Source organism: Chlamydotis macqueenii, chromosome 10, assembly GCF_036417535.1.
Source record: "Chlamydotis macqueenii isolate bChlMac1 chromosome 10, bChlMac1.mat, whole genome shotgun sequence".
Classification (NCBI taxonomy): domain Eukaryota; kingdom Metazoa; phylum Chordata; class Aves; order Otidiformes; family Otididae; genus Chlamydotis; species Chlamydotis macqueenii.
The window spans coordinates 22308676-22333242 of NC_141565.1; the positions used below are offsets into that span (position 1 = coordinate 22308676).

The window sequence follows — 24567 nt, forward strand, 5'->3', positions numbered from 1 at the left end:
GCCACGGAGAGCAGCCACCGCATGGCCCCCTCTGTGCCACGGTCTGGCAAACTTCCTCTGCAGAATGGATTTCAAGCAATAGTGGAGGCACTCAAGGATAAAATGTATGAACAAATTGACTTCCTTTTTTAGCAAGTTTTTCGGTTAAAATTGGTTTTCTCTCACCCTCCTGGAGAAAGGCTCAGTTTTTGAAGAGCAGACTTCCCTCAGTTTCCTCTAGGTTAGAAAACGCGAGTGCTCTGAGCTACAGATATTTGATTTGGGGGTTAGGGGGCTGTCCTCTGGAGGAGCTCAGCTTTGCATTTTGTTTTCAGCTAGTTTTAGCTGCAAAACCTAAGCATTTTCCCTGTTCTCAACCAATACTTAAACTGTTTTTTGCAGTTGTTTTGGACACAGTGCGAAGGACCATGAACAGGTTGCCCAGAGAGGCGGTGGCTGCCCCATCCCTGGAAATGTTCCAGGCCAGGTTGGATGGGGCTGTGAGCAACCTGATCTGGTTGGAGATGTCCCTGCTCCTTGCAGGGGGGTTGGGCTGGGTGGCCTCTAAAGGTCCCTTCCCACCTATGACTTTATGACTTTTATCAAGGGAACATCTATTTCATTGCAGTGAGGTCGCTGCAGCATTGGGGTCGTACACTGTGGCTGCTCTCCTGGCTGCGGGTCCCTCATCCTGCCATCTCAAGGGGAGGACTAGGGCAGGACTTGCTGGGTTTCTTTCTGGAGACTTGCAGAAATACTGCTCAACATTGGTCGGGCGGCACTTACTAAAGCTTTAGCAAAAATGTGTTTGCAACAGACTGTGTGATAATTGCTCCCCCTCAGGAACGTGAACTCTCTTTTTATGTAACTTTGCATACCATAGTTTGATAAAGCAGATAAAACACAACTTGCTGTTGTGCCACACTGTGAACAATAGGTGCATTTTTCATTTTCCATTTTCTACAGTTCAGAGGTGTTTTTCTTCTCCTCACGCTCACCCACGTACTTTTTCCCCTGAGCTGCTTTCCCAGTGGTTGCTCCCTGCTACAGACGCACACACAGATGGAGAGATGCACACAGGTCCCTTCTACGTGCCGTTAGGCTCCTTGCACTCCAGTACTTTTGCAAATTTAAGCCAGAACTTGGCATGTAAGTATTTATTCCAGAAATTACTTACGCAGTAGCATGTATTTTCCAAGCCATAGCCCAGCTACATTTGATGAGGTTGAACAGTTGAACAACCTTTAATTCTGTACACACCGAGGGGTATCCGTAATGAGGCCTATTTTCCATAAGTACAGTTTTACTGTTTTGATGTTGTCTTGCTTACTTTTTGAACTAGAAGAGTTATACAGATACGGCCTCTAAAGAGATGAAGACATGGAGACCTGAAGTCCCTTAAGACCCATATGCTGGAAAGAAAATAAGGTTTGGCATGCTCTGAAGAGTGATGAGTGAAACTTAAATCTGCTGTTTGATGGTTTTGACACATTCATTGCTTTTGGTGAGTTCCCTTTCCCATGCTGTCCTTGGGCCCTTCACCACCGGTGTGGCCGTAGACTCCGGGGCAGAGCAGAGCCCTCGCAGCGGAGCAGCACCCATCCCCACAGCAACCTGCATGGGGCTGTGGCAGCTACTCTTACCAGATTTCTCCTTTAAGAAAAGGAAAAAAAACGGGACTTTTGTTCCAATAATGTAATTCCTGCCTCCTACATTTACATTTCACATTCAATTTGCGTTTTAATTTTTGCCAGTTTCCCAAGGTCTCAGTATCAATAAGAATCAAAGTTTTCCTTCAGGTTTTATATCTCCGTGGCTGCATCCTGTTGCCCAGCAGCCAAACTAGTGCCAGAAATTATTCTCTCCCTAAGCATCTTGTGAGGGATACAAGGGGGTTTGCAATTGTCCTCCTTGGCAACGCAAGGTTAGACTCTTCTCATGACATTTCACACTCCGAAGGGCATCTCTTACTATGGGTATATTTTTTTTTAAACCATGAAAAGGCTTTGTATGGCTGAGAGGAGTCTATGTTGTTTAAAGGTTTCATTTAAAACCTCTCATAAGGTTTTTTTTTTTGTCTTTCGCAAGTGCTGCTTGTATGAAACCTAAAGGTGGGCCGGGGGGAGCCAAGTCTTCGTCCTTTTGCCTTTGTTAAGCCCCCTGTCTGAGCATCTGGGAATTGGGTTACTTTCTTGTTACATCTCAAAATAACTACTTTTGATGATTCACCTTAATATGTTCACATAATTGCATGCTCCCACATTAATTATTTTGCAAACTGTCTCGCACCTTTCATGACTTACACGATACAAGACTTGTAAATACAGGGGAAAGTGTCAGACTGTTTCCTTTTTTAAAAACGTAAATTCTTTATGCACTTAAACCATCACCCGATAGTTGGATGTTTGAGCAATGCGAGGTAAAACGCAGCATTTGTGGCTGTGCATGCTTTGGATTTGAAAAGCTAGGTAGCTGGATATATGTTTGAGACACAAATGAGTATTAATTAGGGTATCAGTATTAGCATTCCTTTTTTGTTCCATTGTTTCTCTTTGTCTTTATATGTGATCTTTTTTCCTAGGAAATTTGGAGGAGGAGTGAGCTGTACATTTTGCATATGTTGTTATACCTCATGGACCAGTCCCTCTCTCGCTCTTCTGCCTAATAAACTCTTAGTAGCGGCGAGTTCTCCCTTCGGCTAGTTTATCAGTCCTTACATCCTCTCAGGGAGAATTTGTCAAATTCATAAATTGTAATATCAAGGAAAAGACAAAGACATTTGGCTCTCTTGTCTTCCATATATTTATAATGGCTCTCTTTCTCCCGAGCAGGGTAATGTCACCTTGACGGGACGGACGCGCTTGGCGCTGCTCGCACATGGTAGCTCGCTGTCGTCTCTTACGTGCACTCACATCCTCGTCTGTGTTAATGAGGTGACTCAGATAAGGAGTTGTAGGGTGATGAAATCAGCCTTGACATTCTCAGCTTAATTTCACTGAAATCCCTGGAATCGCCCCGGACTACGGCACTGCAGTATTTGGAGTCCTATTTCTTTTCGATGCAATTACAGCTTTCCTCCTTTAAATGTTGTCGCTGCTGTAGTTCTAACAAAACTGTCCCCAGGAGCAGCCATGGTCTGTAACCTTGGGTGCAAAACCTGACTCGGTACCATCAGGAATCTTTCAAGCCCAAGAAAGATTTTCACACTCAGACGCACAAGGTTGTCGGGCCACTGAGGGTGGAAGCGTGGACAGTTTGACTGGAAGTAGCTAGGAAAGGGATGTTAGGAGACAACAACTAACGACCTTTAAGTCAAAAGCTGACGGAAGCACATGCCGAACTTTGTACTGTGTTTTGGCCTCTGAGGTGATATGGCAGATAAATTTGAGGTTTTTACCGTTGAGTCTTTGCAGATTTTCTTGATCTTGTTCGCAGTTGGTGATTTTTTTTTGTTTGTTTTTGCAGTCATTTTAGTTTGTCTATGGTTATTACAATTCAATTATTTGAATTTATCAAATTATTATTGTTATTAACAGTAAGATAGACAAGCATCCGTCACCAGCTGACGCTGCACATTGATGCGGTGTTGGCCAAGAGCACTGCCTGTCTCGCTGTACCTGTTACATGAGCCACTTAAATTTTTTCCCTGCAAGTACAGAGGAGGTCTGTCCTGGCTGCCACTACAGTGACAGGACTGAATGTATGTGGCGGTGAAGTTCAGCCAACAAAAATCCCCACGAGCAGCACTGGTGGGGGAACGCTCCCTTTCTCTTTTCCCTGCAGTGAAAGGGACCCACGGCTTGCTGGGAATGAGCAGAGCCCGTTCCTCTTGAGTTTGTTTGTTGGGATTTCAGTTCTGTGTCAGACCTCGTGACTTTGCTGCTGTGGTTTTACTCAGAACAAAAGATTTATTTTTTTTCCTTCTTTTTCTCCCTTTGTTTATTTTCCAGAGGTTAACGATATTTGCAATCATTGGAGCCTGGTCCTTAGTGGAACAGCTCAGAGGCAGCAGGTACAAAGGGTTTCCAGCAGTAGGCAGAACCGGTGCCAGTGGTTGGCTGAAAGGGTGTTTGTTCACAAACCTATTGAAAATTTGGTGAGCGAGTTCAAGAAGCTAATCATAGTAATAACGCAGTAAAAAGGCCAGGAAAACTGAAAATAAGGAAAATTAAAGGTAAATTAAGTTCTCAAAATAAAGGCATGAGTCCATGCAGGTTTCTGCATGCGTGATTTTGAACATGAAGAAAGCTGTTCAAAGATTATATGGACAAGAACAGAAAAAAAACCTCGGTGGTACAAAATCATGGTGTGCTGAGGTGTGCTACAGTCAACAGGATTAGAAAAGAAATGGTGGCTGTCAGAAAATCCAGCGTGCCCCGCAGACTGCCCGTCGGTCGCAGCCCATTGGCCCCGTAGCGGTCGTGCCCCAGGTATTCCGTCCGCGTCTGCAGTGCGGAGGCACGGCTGCACAAGTCATACGCGCTGGCCCCGGCCTGCGGTTGGGTGTCACTGGTGATTTCACTCAAGCCTTGATCTATTTTGTCACCTTGTGAAAAACAAACCCATAGAAAATCTCAGCGTAGCGCTGGGAAATGACAGGGCTGATGAACTGAAGGAGCCGGCGAGTGAGAGGAGCGTGAGACACAGCTGAGCATTCATTTGTCACTGACATGAAATACCACCGTAAAATGAGATAGATATTATTTTATGTTGACACAGATAGCAAACAGAATATATTTGTGCAGCAGAGGCCTGAGTTTGTTCGAATTTTGGGGGCCAGTAAACAGCAGCAAATAAAAAACTCGACACATAAGAAATTGGTCTTCTCAGTGGTTCTGTTATTGCAAATAGGAGAGAGGCACCACTTTCACAGCCAGCATCTCTGGAAAACATCACAGGTTTTTTTTTTTCTCTTTATTGGCTTCAGGAAAGGAAATGCGTGCACCTCTCGTGGCATACGGTGGTACATTAAAGAGGAGAGCATCCTTTTGTTCATTAAAACAAGGGTTTTGACTTGGGGGTTAGTTTGTTGGTCCTGAACTCTGACAGCAAGGAGCAGAGGCATGTTTTTATTTTCTAGCCATAGTGCAAAAAAAGATGGGAATTAGGTTAATGGCTAAACTCCTGGAAATGTCCGTGAAACCCAACAGATACACATACTAGGAAGGAAAGGCATTCCAGTCCCGGGATCTGGTGCGTGGCTTAGTTACTCCTCTGTACCTCAGAGCACTGTCTTACCTGGGAGCAGGGTCTGGCACCGCATCCAGTGAGACCTCTGTTCTTGCTGTTCGGTGGAAAAAGAAAGAAAAAAAACCCTACAGTTGCCATAGTTACACCCCTTGTCATGATGCTTCTCCTGTCTGTGGAATAAGGAGCCTTTTATTAAATTTGTACTCTTACTAACATCAATGGCTAAACATTTCCAGGGTATTTGACATGAAGACTTTCTGCCAAAAGAAAAAAAATCTCGATTGCAGCAAAATTGTACAGTTTAACCATGCAGCTTAGAGTGTAATTTTGTTACACACTGTACTACAGAATTATGTCGCCGGAATAAATTTTCCAGTGAATTTAGCCTCTTTGCACTGCATGAACATTCTTGATTTTTCTGTTAAGATGTTTGTTAGTTGCAGCTCTTTGCCAGCTAGTTTGAGCGGGCCAAGTTGGAGAAAAGGCAGGGAGTTCCTTCCCGGTGAGGAGCCACGCTCTGTCAGTGGTGTGGCATCGCGTTTGCTCCCTACCGGCATCTTTCAGACTCCCGCGTGAGTGGGATGAAGAATGAGATTGCTGTGCACATGTGCATGTCCTCGCTTGCTTTCCAGGGCAGACGTACCCCGAATATCCATGCAGGCTGACAGATGCACACACGCGTGCATCCTCTGTGGAGGAGTCAAGAGCCTGCGCGTCTCTCTAGTGCCAAGAGACCTGCAGCTTTATGTGGTGGTGTTACTCTGTTTTAAGCTGGTGTGCCAGATTATAAAGCAGCAGGGAAATACAGCTTAAATTTTTTTTTTTTTTTTTTTTTACAAGTGCAGCAGGGTCTAATGTTGAAGGAGTGTCTTTGCTGCTCTCCGACAGCCCTTGGGCAGTCACTCTGCCCTGTGGAGTTTCCCTTACCGGGTTCCTCTCCTTTGGGGCAGTAAGACAGTGCCATCCTCCAGCAGTGGATCTTGCCAGCAGCGGCCCGTACCCAAAGGTGCCTGTACTGCGCGCATTCCCATCCATGGGGTGTTCATCTTGCCAGCAGCATCACAGGGCTGGATGGAGCCCTGTAGCCCCCAGCTCTAGAGGCAGAGGTAACAAGGGAACTGCACAGAATTTTAGTGCTTCTGTTTGGTTTTTTTTTTTTTAAGTACAATGATTAATTAGAAAACATTTTGAATTCTTTATCACTGAACGGATAAACTAGCTAGACATGTAGAGCTGTATTTACTGAATGTGAGTGTAAGAAAGAAAATTATTATATCCATGAGTGCTTTATAACCATCTGCGTACCTGTCTGCCTGCTTGGGTCAAAACCCGGGATTTGCAGGGAGAATTTTGCCGGGGTGTTGCCGGGACGGGGGCCAGATGAGGGAGGCAGTGTCAGGAGCAGGTGCTGGAGGAGCCGGTCCAGGAACAAAGGCAGCAGGCAGAGAGGAATCGCTTTCTTACAGCTCCGACTTCAGGACTCCTTTGGGATGTTTTGGAAGATCACTCAGGTCTTAATTTTAATTATGTTTTATCCAAACTGTTTTCACACTTGGCTTTAACAGCTCTCAGCAGAGCCTGGCTTTCCAGGTAAGATAACCAAAGTGCTATTAATTACTTTGTTTTAGTCAAGTGAAAATAATTTTCTACTATTTGTTATCTTTCCAGTCCACGGCATTCAAATAGAAACATTTAAAGTGTAGTTTAAATGAGTGTTTTCTGTACTGTCGGCTCCAGTTAAGGAGTGACGTAGAATCACAGGAGGGTTTGGGTGGGAAGGGACTTTTCAATCCCATCCAGTCCAACCCCCCTGCCAGGAAGGGGGGTCTCCAACCAGATCAGGTTGCTCACAGCCCCGGCCAACCTGGCCTGCAATGTTTCCAGGGATGGGACATCCACCACCTCTCTGGGCAACCTGGGCCAGGGTTCCGCCACTCTCAGCATAAATTTTTTTTTCCAAATATCTAATCTGAATTTCCCTCCCTCTATTTTGAAACCATTACCCCTCGTCCTGTCACAACAGGGCCAGGACGCCCTGCCTGCATCTCACCCCTGCACCCTCAAACTCACCAGCCAGCTCCTCGTGCTGGCTTGTCTTGAAGCCTCTCTGCAATCTCTCATTTGCTGGAAGCTCTGATAAGACTTTCTCCTGTTTATTCTTTGATCCTGGTGTTGCAGATACTTTCAGACTTCACCTGACCTAGAAGTTTTTATCTGCAAAGCAGACCAGGAGGAGATAGGAGATAGATGCAGCTAAACACGCTCAAGATTGATGTTCTTCAGCAGTACAACACTTGGTTGATTTTAGCTTTTATTTAGGAGGGTAAAACTAATCCTTTGCTATTGCAATCTTTTTACCTGACTCGAAATCTCAGTCTTAGAGTTATCTTTCAGGCAAAACCATGATGATTTTTCAGGCCCTAAGCAGTGAGTGTCTGGCTCTGTTCTTTGACTTAAAGTCACATTTTCTTGTATCAGCTTAGATGGGAGAATTAATATTGACAACAGCCTCAGAGTTTGTCTCTGAAGGCACCTGCCTTAATAACACCTTGCAAAGTCGTCAGAGGTGTGGCTGATAAAATTTATCTGTTAGCCCAGCACAGAGGAGGCTGAAAGCAGTGGCTGTCACCGCACATAGCTCAGATCGTCTTTCCAGCTTAACAAAAGGAGTTTATTGATGCTGACAGAGTTATCAGCAGCAGCACTTCGGAGGCAGAGAAACAGATGACGTGCTCTTTGTTTGTTTACAGACAACTATCACTTTCATCAGTAAATATTCTTCTATGAAGAATGCCATATCTCACCACTGCAAAGGGGGAGCGTGCATCACTTATCCCGTTTGTGGCCTGTTTTTAGAGCTCTAAGAATTCATACAGGTACGTAGCTTTATAACATTCTTCAGAGGAGTGAATTTCCTCTGACGCTCAGTTTTGCCCCTGCCGTAGGCCTGTCTCCCACCAGAGGCCATGTGATTTTGGTGACGTTCCCCAGTGACGAGTTTTGCCCAGGAATGGCCCCTGGCCATGAGCTCCCAGCGACGGTCAGGCAGAACTTCCCACCATGTACAGCTGTATTTCTTTCCTCTTGTGCTAAAGTGTGGCTTTGAAGCCAGTGCACGAGCTGGAGTTCATTATTTATCCAGTGTGCTGTATGAGAATGTACCCAACTTTCAAATATGCAATCCATTTTTCTAAAGAGGTAAGCACCATGTGCAATGGTGCACACTGACTTTGCAGAATAATCTCGACATCATTTTGTGGGTTTAGGGTGATTGGTAGGATAAGCTTCCCATCCTTTCAGTGATTCACCGGGGGGAAAGCCGGCTTCACTTAAATTAATGGGTATTATTCTGCTCGAAATGAAGTCAGAATTGTCTAGCTTTGTACCATAGTGCAAGCATCTGTCTAATGCAATGGCTTTCCCTACGTTGTCTGAGCTTAGACTTTTATCCCTATCGAGATAAAAGTTCAGCACTAGATTGGTCTCAGTCTAACACATTTGCAGAACAACAAAGCAAATACATACTTGATGTACTCGAACCCTAACAAGCTATCTTGGGCTAGAAGAATGTCATGTCGTTGCAGCTTTGACCTGAGCTGATTTCTGCCATCATGCCATTATCTCGCCCAAGGACTGCCTTCAGTATTCTTCCTGTCAGATGCATGCTCTGTTCTCACAAAAAGTGCATCATAAAAAAACCTGATGAATTAAAAACATACGCCTCTGATAGCAACTGCTGCTTGAAAGGCTGATAAGCTAAAGTGGAGTTTTGTTTAAAGAAAAACCTACTTCAGATCCTGGGGTGCCCAGGGGAACTGGCAAGGTCGTACTCCTCCCTCCTATTAAATCCTTCTGAGAACTTCAAAGTGATCCTCGTTAAAAGAATCCATTATACTGGATATTTGTAATTGTTCCTGATGGCCCTGGCACTGCTCTGTGCAATGTTTTGCCGGTCCCGGGGTTCAAGGCTCGCTTCAAATGTAGTCGTATCATCCACTTGACTAGCTGCGCGGTCTGAGTTTGCGTAGGGGCTGCGTGACAGACAGGGTAAATACCCATTTCTAAAAGGGATAATAATAAGAAATAATGATAAGAAAGCCCTAAGGTAAAACGCAGCCCTGGTTGGAATATGCGGAGTTTGGAAGCAGAAGCTGTGTGAAGTGACAGCCGGGTGAACGCTCTTTAGATAGAAATACAGCTGCAGCCTGTGCCCAGCCCTGCTCTGAACAATGAATTTGCATGCATATGCATAAACATAATTATTACAATAATTTGAAGTAATCGTTTCATTATTAATTGCATTCTGAATGCCACAGAGGTGAAGCAGGTGAATCCAGGTTATCCAGTGTACATACAGCTGCACTGAGGTGCTGAGGCAGTTTTTCTGGCTGAGCTCTCTTGGCATTCATCGCTGACTCAAGATTCCTAGGCGCTGGCATACGCCTTACGATCTCCATCTGAGACAGAGCTTACAGACACTATCGGTGTTCTGCAGACGGGGAGCGAAGACATCGGAGTGCGCTTGGTGATGTAACTAGATAGTGTGGTTGGACGCCTGGCATCCTTGGTCACATTAGTGGGGCTGAGCCCATCGAGGATCTGGCCTTGTCTTCCAGAATCAGTGTGTGTGCACGTGTGGGGCAGGCTGTCCCCTTCTCTTTCTTCTTTTGCAGCATTTGACATTTTTGTGACAGCTCATTAGACTTCTAACCGTAAGCACAGTATCACCTGTCCACGCTGGGTAAGAATTTGTCCCAGCCAGCTTTGGGGTTTTCTTCAACACGTCCCATTCCACCAGATGAACTCTGCAGTACTAAAACTCATGCACGTGGGTCTTTCCAGCAGCAGCGGGTGAAGTTCAGCTGTGGGACGCTGCCCCTGCCAGGTGTTGCAGGGTACAGGACCGTATCTCTGGCCAGCAGTTGGGGTGGTTTCAGGCGGTTTCTCTGGATCAAGGCGTTGACCAGAATGTGACGTTATTGACCCAGTCTGAGCCCGAGAGACGCAGCTGAACGGTTGCCCGCCTGACTGAGGCAGCGCTGCGGAAGGCGACGCTGGCACTGCTGTTCCTGCCTCTTCACATGGTGACAGCGGGTGGCGGGGGGACGACGAGCTCGGGTTTTCTCTCTTTGCGTTGCACAGATCAGTACGGCCTCTGCAGCAAACCAGGTCCTGCAAATGGAACTGTGTTTTGCTGCAAAATTTCTAAATGCAGAGAAGCACAAAATGAGACAGTCATATCGTGAAAGTTGTGAAGAAAATATCTGAATATATGAATATCCAAATAGATACTTATAAAGCCAGGCAAATTATTTGTTCTACATTTATCCAATGAACCTGTTTTTTTCCAGTTAAAATCTGCAGGACTTTTTTATTGTTCATCTTCACCTCGCAGCTGTCCTTAATTAGTTTGAAGAGTTTGGCTTCAGAAACCCCACTCCATGATTGTTCAGTGAGCTGTCTGCTTTATATCGGTATTTGCAAGGCTTTTATCTTCCTGACTACAGAGAGGGGGTTTTTAGCAGGAATCTCCCGGATAAGGCGTTCAGCATAAAGCGGCAGAAACAGCTTGCCGCGCGTGCTGTGTGCCGCGGGCAGGCCTGGCTCCTCTGTGGGAGGAGCAGGGCAACTTTTCTGGCTGCGGTTTGCAAGCATCTTTCAGTGCTAGCCTTTGAGTACTTCAGCTAATCCAATGAATCGGCAAGGCTAAAACAAATATCATCATGGCATTGGAAATTCTTTGACAGCAAACTCATCTTTCAAGGAACATCTGAAGGAAATACGCAAATGTCCTCTGGAAGATTTCTACAGCTACTCCTGATACCCGGTGCGTTTTATTACTTTGGTGGTAGTCACCTGGCAACCTACAGCACCTCGGTTTAAATTAATAAAACTCAAGAAGAGAGGTTCACACCATTCATTAGCAAAGTGAATTAGGAAAACATAGTCTCTGTGAAGAGCTGATGACCTTCTAAATTGAACTCCTCCACCTGTAGATGAGAACAGAGACACACAAACCTTATCTGGGTCCTTCAGGAACAACCAGGCAAGCCCAGACAGAGATTTTGGAAGAACCAGTACTATGTGCATGGAGGTTTTGGTTTGGCATCACCTCCTGTTGGAGAAGGAATCAGTGATGCATGAAGAGGATGACAAAGCGTTCCACAGCCTTCAGCTTTTCCTTTGACTTTTCTCCGGAGGGGAATAACCTAATCCCGTGAGCTGCACTAGTTCTAGGAGAATGAGTGAGAAACCTCAGGGAAGCAGCCTCAGTCCTCTTGTGAGCCCAGCTCTGGAGTACATCATCGTCCCTGCCATCACCGGAATGCTGGTCCCGCTCGGGCTGGTGCTCGCCTGACACAGTCTCATGGTCCTCGCCACCGCAGCACCTAACTGAACGTGTCACACAGATACAGAAAAGCTCCTTTATGTTACCAGCAATGGCTGTCAACAGTGCCAATGTGTCCGGACCCGCATAATCCACCCGAAAAGGTGGTGGTTGCTAAGCGACACGGGCCCGTTCTCTTTTTATGCCGTTTTAGTTCCTTCTCAGCTTTATGTTCCATGTCTGGGGCTGCTTAATTTGATCCTATTTGCAGTGACAATTTAGAGTCTTGTGCCTTGGATACCAATTCACACAAAATGTACCAGTCGTCACACTTAAAAATCACATTCCGTTTTGGAGCTGGTGAAACTGAAATGGAAACCTGGGGGTTTTTCTGCCAGAGAGGCATTCCCAAGCTCGAGCTGTTCCATCCCAGTGCTGTTATCTCCCCCGACACGCCCTCCATCCTCCTGTAGCGCTCTTTGATGGCCTTTAATGAATTAATCCACTGTTCACAGGTTCTGGCTTTTCTAGAAAATTACCCAGCCTCAGGCCGCTCTCTCTCACTCCATGGGGTTTTGCTGCTGTTGTGACAAGCAGAACGTCCTTCTCCAACATCAGAACCCACTTTTCCCAAGGACTGGTTAGGTGAAACGACTGACGGGGCAGAGCGGGGTGGGAGGGGTGGGGCAATTGCAAAAGGGGGAATATGAAATCATGGCATTAACGATGTAGCATACCCAACCAAATTAAAGAACAGTTATTTTTTATAAAGACGAACATTTGCATTTCGCACAAAGAAATTGGGACAGAGTGGGGTTTCCAGGGGTCTTGAGTTTCTTCTGGATGACAACCCATCAGAGAAGATCCTTGCTATGGTCTGGCATTCGTCTGAAGTACAGTTATTGCCTTTACGGCTACCAGGTTTCTATGGTGACATCACACTCAATACTGGACAAAAATAAGAAAGAAAAGCAATTTACAAGAGCAAAGGAGAGAGATGAAATCTTATTAAGGAATTTGAAACATATGTAAAAAAAAAAAAGGTAAGGAAAAGACAAACTTGAAATATAGCTGACTTCACCCGCTCTCGCTCCGGTTTGGGTTTTCTAGCCTTTCCAGGGTATCACAAGCAGCACTTCAGTGATACATGCCGTAATACACAGCGCGTCAGCAGACCAGTGAAAGGGCAACCAGGGATGTGCAAGTAAATACAATTCTATTAGATAATTGCTTTGCTATTAATTTCCAAAGTGCGTTTACTCTTTGTAAGCAGTTCTCACCTCTCGTTACGGTGTATTGTGCTCTTCCTGGTTCTCCCTCCACTGGGTACTCCGGTAATTGCTAAGGATGATCAATCCAGTTGTCCCACCTGGAGAATCCAGGAGGCCGTGCCCATCAGGAGTGATGTAGGGATGATCAGAGAAGTTTATCTGGGTTGATCATTCCCCAGTCAGTGCTTCAACACTCAGTCCATCTCAGAGGTGTCCTGTGCCTGGCGTGTGGCTGGAAAGCTAGGGAGATGCGCTCAGCCGCAGCAGGAAACTACGGGCCGCATGCTGTCCCCCCTGAACTGGTCACCAGGTTGCTGTCAGGCCACTTACGTGCTGGGTAAATTAGTAATCAGGAAACAGAAACAGCCTCTGCTCCCTGCCTGTTGCCCTTTGTGCTCCGCTGGCAAACCTCTCGGGCGACGGCAGCGCCGCGGCTGGGCCCGCGTGTCCTCGGCGCTGAGGCGCTAATTGCTGCTGTGCCGAGAGTGACAAGGAAATGTGACAGCTGGAGATGATCTAGTTTGTGAGAAGAGAAGGCTGAAAAGCAATTATGGAGGAACACACTTTTTACTACTGTTATATTTGTAATTTAATATATTTGTATTCTATTATTAAAACGTGAGGGTCTGTGTGCTGATCCGCATAAAAGCCGCGCAGTTCGGGCTGCAGCTCAGAGACAAGCAACTACCCATCGCCACGTGCAGGGAAATGAAATGGTTTTTGTACAGCTGCGGGCATTTATGTACCAGATAAGTTGCCCAAATACTATGGTAGGGAGCACAACAGGAGAGATGTGCAAATGTGATGTAACAGTCTATTTACATTTAGATTCTAAATTTAAAATTACATTATTTTCTCCAGGCTTCATTCCATTTGTTGGGTTTTGGGCAAGCATGTGGAATCATTTAGGACTGCTGCTTTCATCTCTTTCTCGTATATATTCTCCAATTTAAAGGCAAGAGAGCACAGGGATAGCTCTGTCTTTCAGGCGCGGAGACGGAGGAGGAGCCACGTCCGTGCATTTCCCTGTTAGCTCAACTGGAAGCAGGACTTAATAATCAGCCTCCACTTTGCCTGGCGTGAATGATACAGGTTTCTAAGCAAGAACTGAGAAAATGAAAGCGAGGAGGCAAGCGCAGTCTGCCACAGTGACTGCAGAGGAAATCGGAGCAGAAGTTCCAGACCCATAGCCGTCACAATGCCAGTTCTTGCTCAGTGCTGGAAATACCAAGATCATGGTTCATACATTTGATAGCTTGAAATGCCCGTGGGCTGTAATAAAATTCATTCTTTGCACTGTAAATCTTTTCTCTTTAAGCGTGGAAGAGGTTACAAATGTGCATAAAATTGAAGTGAAAGTGATTAAATCTCACTCCGAGCAAGTATTGACGGATCTGCCTTGCTTTTGGATGCTGTGGGGGTTTCCTTCTTTGTGGCCTGTGCTCAAGATAATGAAAACCAGTCAAGTGATGAAACCTATATCCAAAGAGGATTTTTTTGCTTCTGTGTATTTGTTTTTAATATGTTGTTGGCACAGAGATGCAGTTGTTTCAAATCCTGTTACTCTGGCAGGGGATGGGTGTAGGCTATGACTGCCCCCCACCACTTGTCAGGCAGGTTGGGTAATAGCTGGAAAGGAAAGGGATTTCAGTGACTGTTGTGCTTTAATGGAACGCTGTTTATTTTCCACGTGCAGATACACAGGTTGTCTTCATCCAGGTTGTGCTGCGGTGGGCTGTGTGCGGGTGTCTTCAAATGGATGCTTGCAAGGGTGGGATCCGTTGATGGAGAACGGGAAAAGGCACAGCGCTTAACTAAGAGGACAACTCATAGCTCATGTGGTTGTCAGTATCTTGTACACAGTCACACCCTTAAAATTAGCGCCAGGCTGTGAAGCGTCTGGGGTTTGTGATGATCCAGGTGCCTTCTTTATGCTTCCGTCAGTCCAGCTGCCAAGAGACTCGAACACCCGGCCTGTCTCAGCTCATCTTGGAAGGCATTGCTCTTGCCTTCTTGGCTTTTCAAAGTTCCTGGTTGTTCAAACTGAGAGGAAGTGCGATGCTCACGCAGCCAGCAGACTAAGGGCAACGCCGGCAGCACGAGGGAGAAGTGATCGTTGCACCTTCCCTCTCTCCAGTCCCATGGTTAGCAGCAGCGTGATAGGACACTTCCCTCGCACCATGCATCCCGGAGGCAGATCTTCCTGGTCTTTCTGCAGGGTGACAGCCTAGGCCACCTTCCACTCTAAGGTGGACAAAGCCATTTTCGTTTCAAGCAAAGGAAAGGCAAAGCTGTACTGGGAGGTGAAGGATCCTGCGCTGAGCTCTGCTTGACAAGTGCATGGGATGTGGTTGCCTGTGACTGGACTGGGCCTGGAGGTTGTTTCCAGTTCAGTGGTCCTGTCTGTGTATGTGAAATTGTATTCTTCAGGTGTTCCTCGATCTGAATTCTTCTTCTGTTAATGCTGTCACTCTTCACCAGTAATTAGCAGCAAAGAGTGCTTGTCAGTAATAGCAATATGTAGCCTTGTTTTAAAGGTCTCCTTTTTTTCACACAAATTATGTGATGCACGTGCTTCATGAGCCCATTTATTTGCCATTATGCGGGCAGTCAGTATCTAGGATGTTCCTTTCCTACGTAGCATTCTGTGTTTAGAAATAGCCAGCAGCCCCAGGGCGCTTGCACCCTCGCGCCGGCCTCAGGAAGGGGGCTGCTGGTGGCCCGTGGATCTCCACGGAGGGGCCAGTCCAGTTTCACATTCTGCGTGCCGCAGCGGTTGGCTCACCTCCAGTACGTCTGAGTCAGTGGCCAGCTGAGGTTGACATAATTACGTGTATATTAATTAACACGTATATGGTATTTGCAAGAGGACAATCTGTTTTCTCTGTTGGAAAGCCATCATCCATTAACACGGACAGCAACACAGCGCAAGAGATCTGTATCCATTTTCCATTTAAAGAACAGGGGATGCTCGTGTATCCTGGATTAAAGCGTGGTGAGTTCTGGTAATGCTGATGTTTCATTAGCATTCCCCATTTTCATGTAAATTAATTTATTTGAGAAAAATCAAGTCCATACCTGCTGCTAATTGCCAGTGATAATGATGAGCTGAGACTCAGCAGAGATTAATTATCACGGCAGACTGCCTTTCCTGAAGTCTTCGAATCAAGGCTGGAGTGCTTCTGGAAGTCGTGCGCCAGCTGAGCTCCGTGTTCCTGGAGCCAGTGCGGGAGCAGAGCTGTGAAGTGCACCAGCTGCACACCAAGAGACATGATCTCCTCTGGCCTGACAGCCTTTCGAACCAGGGAAGATTGTCTTTCCTCTCCTAAAATAACCATGAAGCTCTTATTGATCGTTTTGTCTAAATTATGGATGATGCTTTTGTCAACTACATCAATCTTGTGAAACACCATGCTGCCAAAGACAACTTTGCTGTCGAAGGCTCGGATGCATGGAGCCCATCTTTTTACAGCGAGGTTGCAGGAGTACACGGCCATCAACAATATTTCTGGGCTGACTTCATTCGGCGCTGGTGCTTCGTTGTCATAATGAAAATGAGAAATGAGCTTCTGTGGTTGAATTTGTGAGAAAACTCATCAAGCAAAATAGTAGGCTTGCTGAAAGCTTGAGTAAAACTCCTGTGAACACTGGAGGGGTTCACACTGGATGAACCAGGAGTGGAGAGAATCAAAATCTCCTTCGCTCTCATCGGAGCTCCGCTGCTGTTTGGGATTGGAGCATGTAATGGATAAAGGTGAAGTATAGCAAAAAATAATACATGTAATTACTTTGCAGCCTGTTTCATGATTATATTTTTTCCCAGCTGCATTTTACCTCTCTTCAGCGTTTAATAGCATAACATAGTTTATTGAGTATTTGCAATCTAGCCTTGAAGGATAATGAGTTTTATCCTGGCGTGGGTTGAACACCTTTGTGTTAATGGGAACTGAAGACGATGAGCAGTTCGTAGGATCGGTCCTTGATTGAACAGACAGCTCTGCCTCTTTTATGGACCACAGTGGAACAGCTGAACAGGGCTTCAGAATAAGACTGCAAAGCGCTGAAGGTTCTTAAATGACAGTCTTGAAAATACCTAGGAGTAAAATAGTTTCTTTGTCGGCAAGGCGGATAGTGAACACCATGAAAAACATTTACGTTTGACTTCACTCTCACGCATTATGCTCTCAGAATATTCTGAATTGTTGATGGAGAGCCTGTCCTTATTTAAACAAGTATTTCTGAAAAGCAGACCACCTGAAAAGTTAACAGTGGTCTCTGGTTAATAGTGCCTTCTGGCTGTGGAACCCGCCGAGGGAAAACGGGCACTGACTATGAGTCGCAGAGGGAAGTGCGTGAGGCCTCTGGGCGGGGGGATGCTGTTTCAGCAGTCCCAGAAAATCAGCTTTATCTCTTTCTCTTGCTTATATTCCAAATGTGTATTTTATCTGGGGATGAATTGAGCCTCAGGTTTGTTTATGTATCCAGTTTTTTTGTACCTGGTCAATTATGATTGACGTTAATGCGTTTTGTTGACTCCAAGTTACTCAAAATACCACGAATGCTGAATAAGAACAGCTGATAATAACAGCAGCGCCTGGTAATTCTAACCTTGTGAGAATGTCCATTAGCTTAAACTTGTCTCGTGGTAACTCAGAATATTGGATCTTCACCTTTACTGCAAGAGCACACATACTTCATACCTTCACTGCTTCTTTTTCTTTTTTAAGTGAACGAGAGGGGAAAAGCCTTTTCTGTATTCATTGGAACACAGTTCAATATAAAATCTCATAAGCCCAGTACAAGTGGTGACATCCCAGTTACAGAATTTGCATATAAATAGCGATGTTTTCGTTAACATGCCTGACGGAGAACATATTATCAGTTAATACATTCCTAATCTGTCAGTGTTCCCAAAGTATTGCAGAACATTTAGCGTTGTATTCAGCTGCAAATATTTGCAATTTTTACTGACGGGAGTGTATAGCATCGCTCACAAAGTAGTTACTGACTGGTTTTATTTCTTTCTGTTTGCGAACAGATTTAATGTGAAGGTCAACATTAGGAAAGCTGGTACCTTCATCCCCATATTGAAAAATTCTCAGAAGTCATAAAACTTGAATAAGAATCACTTTATCCATGAGAAAAGCCAGGTTTAGCCCAGGAGATTTAAGAAGTTGGAGAGAATGTAACTTTTTTTTTTTTAAGAAATCTTAATGGGATTTAGTTACAGTGCCTCAGCAGTGAAGTCATACAGACTGCAGGAGTATAAAAAAATCAATCAGCGGTAATTTTGTTTATAGTAATAGCTAGAGCTGGAGACGCCGCCTCGGCTGATCTAACAGCCGTCTGCCTGGCATCCGTAAGCACGTGCTGTCTGGGGGGAAGGTGCTCACAGGGACGCAGGAGCCACCGGCACATCCCTGGCCAAGCCCGCATCCCTGGCCAAGCCCGCAGCCCTGGGATCAGCAGCCAGGCCCCTCCGAGGGAGTCTGGGCTGGCAGGGTTTCTGACCCTTCTCTGGTTTTCTTTCAGGCCCTGCTGCAAAAAAGAAGTACGTCAGTTATAACAACCTGGTTATCTAGTCTGTTTGGCCGCGTGGGGCGGAGGACGGGTGAGGATTTTCGTCCCTGGCTGGCACAGACCTCCTCCCGAGCCGTGGGGTGCCCGCCTCGGCGGGGCGAGGGCACGGCCATGCTGCCGGAGAGCGGGAGAGGAGCCCCCCGCTCCCCACGGCCGCTCCCCGGAATACCCTTCATCGCTCTCGGCTTAGTACGTCGCTGGCGCTGCCGTCGGCCGTGGCCTTGGACCTACTCCGGCGGCGCGAGGGAGGACCGGATGCCCGGGGCGGGCTGCGTTCGGCTACAAGGACTTTAAGGGGCTAATTCTGTCTTTCTATGTACTTCCAGACTGCAAGTTTTTGAACTTTCTGTACAGTTTGTGAGGATTTTTGCATATTGCCATCCATGTTGTTTCGAGGTCACTGTTTGTTTTTTGAATGCACAGTTTCATTGAGGCCCTGTTCTCTCAGACTTAGCACATCTAAAAAAAACCCAACAACTAAGGATTTAAAAGACCTTTGCACATGACCTGTATGATTGCTATCGTCTTACTGCAATCCATATACGTTATTTTTTTTAACTAAACAAACAAAAAAAAAGAGTTTAAAGACCAAAAACTGTGCTGGCGAAGTTAGCCCCCCCTCCCAACACTCTGATGGGCTGCAGAGGAAGCAGAAAGGGTTTTTGCTGAGTTTTAATAGAGGTCTTGATATTTGGAATGCATGCCAGTAATGTATTTTATGGTACATGTTAATAATTTATGTTCAATATTTGTATTTGTGTTCTATTTTGTTATTTTATTTAAGGTATATGACTATTTTGCAATAATTTCGATAATTCTTATGATATTTGGAGGAAAGAATATGGCTTTTACATGTCTTGAGGTTTTTTTTTTCTTTGTTGATGCCCCACCATGATTGACCAGTGTGATAAGGACTTAAAAAAAGCATGTATGTTTTATACTGTTTGTAATAAGTAATTTCGTTAACCTTGCTGCTTATGTGCCAATTTAGTGAAACCAATCTTTGCCGCAAACTCTTCCCTTCCTTTCCATTCTCTTGATCCTGTGATATTATCCAAGAATGTATCAATAAAGGATTTTGGTTAACTTTTTTTTATTTACTCCAATAAATATATTTTTTTCAGTTGTTCCCTCCCCCTTCCCCTTGTAACTAAAGTTTATTTCATGACGTTGGCAGACGTGGACATCCAAAAATCTGATGCAGGGGTACTTCAGGGTTTGTCTTGAAGACAAAGACTGGGTCTTGAAAAGGTCTTGGGGGGAGCTGGCAGCTAATTGGAAAAAAAAAAAAAAAGTGCCTTTTTAAGCACTGGAATCTATAACAACCCCCAAAAGCCAAGTTACAGTCATGCAGAAAAATCCCTCCTGTCTGTGTTTGATGGTCTCCAAAGCTGTCTTCAACTGTTGAGTCTTCTTTATGACTTTGGAGGATATTACATTCAACAGCACACCAGAACACAATTAAATGAACAACTAATCAAAGTCAATCTGCCAGGCAACTGTTGAGTGAGGTGGGGAGGGGAAAAGGGAAAGTTTAGGCAAGAGGTGAGAAGAAACTCATTCCAGTTGCAGCACAACACCTGCATGCTGCCTTCAGCATAGTAACAGCATTTTAGGTGCAATGTGATAATTCCTTTGGAAAGTATTTTGTCTCCCATTTTCTCTAGACAACTCGATCGATTATACTGATGAAGTTAATCAGCATCAAGAGAAAATTTGACAGCTGCAACGTGGGCCACGGTGCATAGTGATGAAGACCTCCATGTCAGACCTTGATTGACTCTTTATGTGTGCAAGTGTCGGGGCTGGAGAGATGCTTGCAAGGCCGCCTCATTGCTGTTTTAATATTCATAGATACAGTAATGAGTTACAGCAGCCAAAAGATGAAATTACAACCAAGTAAGGGCTTTGTTAGCAAGTAATGAATTGTCAGCCCAACAAATAACGAAGGCAGAGGCTCTGCAGCATTGTCCTGTTTCCTACGCTGTCCATAAACATGGCAGAGCCAGCACTGGGCTAAATAAGTATGGTACAGTCAAACAATGATTTTTGCTCAAAGATTCTAATTTTTTTTTTTTTTCTGAGTGGGGAAAAGAAATGGTTTGTTGCTGGCTTTATTTTTTCACTATTTTTTTGAGAAGCAGGGAATGCGGTGGGATGAGGAAAGGGTCCTGCTGGGAGGGAGTGATGTGGGTTCTCCCAGCTCTTGTTGCATTCCCTCTAAAAGTGAGTAAAACCTGAGCCTTTCATTTTCCTGCTTATTTTATTTTTCCAGGGGTGTGAGCATGCACACACGCACAAGTGTACATCAAGCAGAAGCCCTTGGTTCAGGAGCTGTATTGTTCATGGAAGGTTAGCTGGCTGATGTGTTGCACATCTCACTGCAGTCGGGGCCGAGTTCCCTCTGAACGCACGCAGACTCAGCATCAAAGGTCTCTGCTCGTTTACTTCAGGTTAACACAACGTCAGTCTTAAATGATTTATCCATCCTGAATGGCTTTCTAGGCTGATCAGTGCCTGAAAAAGTAACCAAATTGAGGAGGCATAAAAACCCTGAAAATATTTTCATACATCGAAGTACTACATGGAATATGTTCGCTTTGATTTCTGTCATTCACTGGAGTCGTCCACAACCAGAGCACTGGTGAAGCCGGTGCGGGCAAGGGCGTATGGTTACAGTTCCCTGACTGGGACAACTGAAAGTCCAACCGGTGCACGACCGGCTTCTCTGTACACATGGTGTGGAATTAAAGACGTCGGACCTGTAGTCATACGTCTGTATTACACCTAACTGTATGATAAAGTACATTAATAGTTCTCTCCGTATATGTTACCCACATATGTAAATATAATTTATAATCGCGATACCACCATGCTTGGTGTAGTAAAGTATTTATGGACTAATTTTTATATTTAATAATATAAATGCAATAGTAAATTTTCAAATCACCTTGCTATGTCTGTGTATTAAAACTCTGGAGCGAGTCACTGAGGGAAGCAGCAAGGCACTACTTTAACAGCTTATAGAAGGTGAAGATGATGCATTGTGGCCTGTTGATCTTTTTTTTTTTTTTTTTTTATATATTCCACAAGCTACGCTATGCTGTTACACACAATCAGCACATTTTCAAGCAAAAAAAGAATGAGTCCTTAGCTCCATTTAGAGTCTTTTACTTTACACTTGGGCATACATCAGTGCACCGTTACTGTTGTTTTCACAACATCGCCATCGCGTTACCCCTTGCCTCCACGCTGGCATTGCAGCACTGGGTTTGGTCCCGTCAGTGTGGTGGTGTAGCTGTGAACGGGACAGGTGCCAGGTCAGCTGGCCCTTTGCATTGAAAATTATGAATTTTATGTGACGTGAATGGCAGCTGCCGATGATGGGGTGTTCCATGACAGTCTGGACAAAGAAAACTGGTGGGATTTTCCCCAAAATCCCCAACAGCTCATGTTAGCAGAGCACATGTACAGCTACAGCTGGCTGCAGCGCGAAGAGCTCGGCTGTGGTCACTGGAGGTGAGTTTGGGCAGAGTGAGGGGTGACCATGGGCGCTGCACCTCCGTGGAAAGCTGTCCTTCTGCTGGGAGAGAGACAGCCACCCAAGGCACAGGAATAACTGCTAACCCCCGAGGGGCTGCCGAGCAGCTGCTCACGCTCGATCTCTGGCTTGCAACCTATAGCACGTGCTTAACTGAAAAAAAATAAAGTGAAAAAATGTATTTTTTCACTTACTTCTCATCGTGATGAACATACTATGAAAAATGCCTATGTGATTACGTTAGGAAAAAATGATGAAGAATGGGAGTGATTTTTTTTTTGTTGCCATTTATTATTTACCCTGATACGATACCCAAATCGTTTTGATATGTTAATGCCAAGTTTATTGTTCATAACTATCATTGCAGAGTTAAGCATTCTGGGCATGCTCTATGATAGATAATGACAATTATTTAGGCTGAGTCAGAGCTTAGTCTTCATTTGTGACATTAATTGCCTTTATATATAATTAAATGTGATATAATGCTTCCATATACAGAATCTGTGCATCCATGAAGTGCTAATCAAACATCTTTATTAATTTCTAAGAAAGAGAGCTGTTTGTAAAGGCTTTGATACAGTTGAGTGGTTTTTTTTGGTAAACAGTCTTTTTGATGAGATGTTTAGCAAAATATTTTGATAATTGCTTTTTGTGCTGTAGGCATCATTAATATTATTTATAACAAATTAATAAAATCCGAGGGGTGAGGTGCTGCTTCCATCCTGCGCTGTGGATGCTTTGCCTTTGACTCCCATGGAGGCAGGATTACACCACCAGGCATCAGCCTCCCTGGCCTTTCCCGAAACTACTTAAAAAAAGGCAATTTTTGAGTATGCTGAGAGTGCTGCGTGCATGGCGTTACAAAAGCTGGAGTCCCATCAGAGTTGGGCTGTGCCCAATGGGCTTGTTCCTGCAGTTATTCACCTTCAGCCCACACTTCAGAGGAAACAGGTTTGACCTTAACGCCTCCCGCATCTGGGGCTGCCAACCTCAATTCCCTGTTTTATTGTAACCTTGCCAATCACCACAGCTTTATTTAATATTTGCTGAGGTAACGAAGAAAGAAGGGTTATGGGGGCGCAAGCAAGAGTAGCTGCATTATTCTAGTCTCTTTTGAGAGCACGCTGTCGTGCCTGCTGGCACGCTGCGCTTCCCAGGAGGGACACGGTTTGATTCTCCCGCATTGTGGTGGCAACGTCCGCCAAGAGGATCATGCTTGCTTTGGGGAATCCCGTCCATGTGAATGTTTCCTTGTCACTCAGCAAGTCATCGAATTGCATTACAAGGTGCAGCTGAGCCCTGGTTATGTAGTTAAGAATTGTCATAACTGCAAGAGAAAGAAGAGGAAGGGAAGGATCTCATCCCCTTTAGCAACTGCAGGTCAGACAATGCCCTTCTGGGAGGAGTTCCCAGTGGGATACCAAATCCTGTGGTGGTGGCTGAAGGAGAACATCAAACCCCTGTGACTGGAGAAGGCAGCGAGCTCTGCTCCCTTCCACTCATGGAGACAAACATCTGGTCTGTAAGCCTGATGAATTCTGGTATGAATACCGTCCTTTCTGAGGGTCTCCACAGGTTCAGTGCCATTTGCACCCAAGTGCTGCCAGACAGCGGGGAGTCCCCTGGCCTCACTGGGCTGCTTCATGGCACAGGTGGGATGGTACAGACGACACATCCTATAAAAGAATAGTGCAACATCTGTCTGAGATTTACTCCCCTATGATGGGGGCCATGGACTTCAGGCTGAAGACTCCAACAGCTTTGTCCATTCGTGCCTGCATGCCAGGATGTGCCTTAAGTTCTGCCAACCTTTCCTACACCTTCACCATGAAGTGTATGGCATAAAAAGGACTGCCTGCTCCCATACCCAACCCCCTCCTTAACAGGATGCTGATATAAAAGATTTCAAAATAATTTCTAAAAATGATCCATACTCCTTTTTTTTTTTTTTTTGCCTGGATTATTATACTCATTTTATCCATTTTGTAGACAGCAAAATCATATGGTGACTATTAATGACTGCGATTTTACTCTGGCATTATTTAAAGCTAAACCGGCAACTGTTTACTTACTGTCAGCAGGAATTCTTTCAAGTACAGCTGATGGATTCCAGGCCACCGTGTCACCTACGCATTTGGGGTGAGGGCAGGAGGCGAGCGAGGGGCAGCACGCCAGCTCCCTGCACGCCGAAGCCTCGCGCATCCCTCTGACGCGATGCTGGAGAGACAAACCTCGCCGCTCCACCGCATGCGCGTCTCGTGAGGTGACAGCATCAGATCCCGGTTTCACCACAGTGAAGGAATTCAGAGGAAACTGGAAGAAAGACCGTTTGCTCTCTGGAATGCTGAGCCTGGCAGCACGTCTACCATCAGTCCAGAGCCTGCAAGGACACACATCCCGCTCCCACCCCCTGCCAGGTGGCACTGGGCCGCAGGATGGATCCCGTTGCTGTGACCGTCCTGCCAGGGCTTGGTTTTTAGCTCGGGCAGGCGCTGAGAGTTTCAGCTTCAAAGTACCAGGTTCAGTCCTTGCTGACAAAGATACATCAAGGCTGTTGTTAAGCAAGGAGTTTGCTTTTCTTTCATCTTTTCTGGTGCTGCTGTCATCCTTCAGTTGGTAAAAATCTTCCTTAATCTCAGGGGCAAAGCAGAAGAAAATAAGGCCTAGCATCCAACACT

The 24567-nt window shown here is 45.4% G+C and overlaps 1 protein-coding gene across 3 annotated transcripts in view; it reads left to right on the forward strand.

The window, feature by feature from the left end:
• The window catches only part of GRM7 (glutamate metabotropic receptor 7), a 273711-nt gene extending 254272 nt beyond the window's left edge, over window positions 1-19439 (forward strand). For all 3 annotated transcript variants that reach the window (XM_086755674.1, XM_086755675.1, XM_086755676.1), the window contains one exon: window positions 18301-19439. Coding sequence is in view for 1 of the 3 variants with exons in the window: in XM_086755675.1 (XP_086611801.1) it covers window positions 18301-18350 (50 nt within the window). In the remaining 2 variants the exon portion in view is untranslated. The remainder of the gene's footprint in view (window positions 1-18300) is intronic.
• Window positions 19440-24567: the final 5128 nt, after the last annotated feature.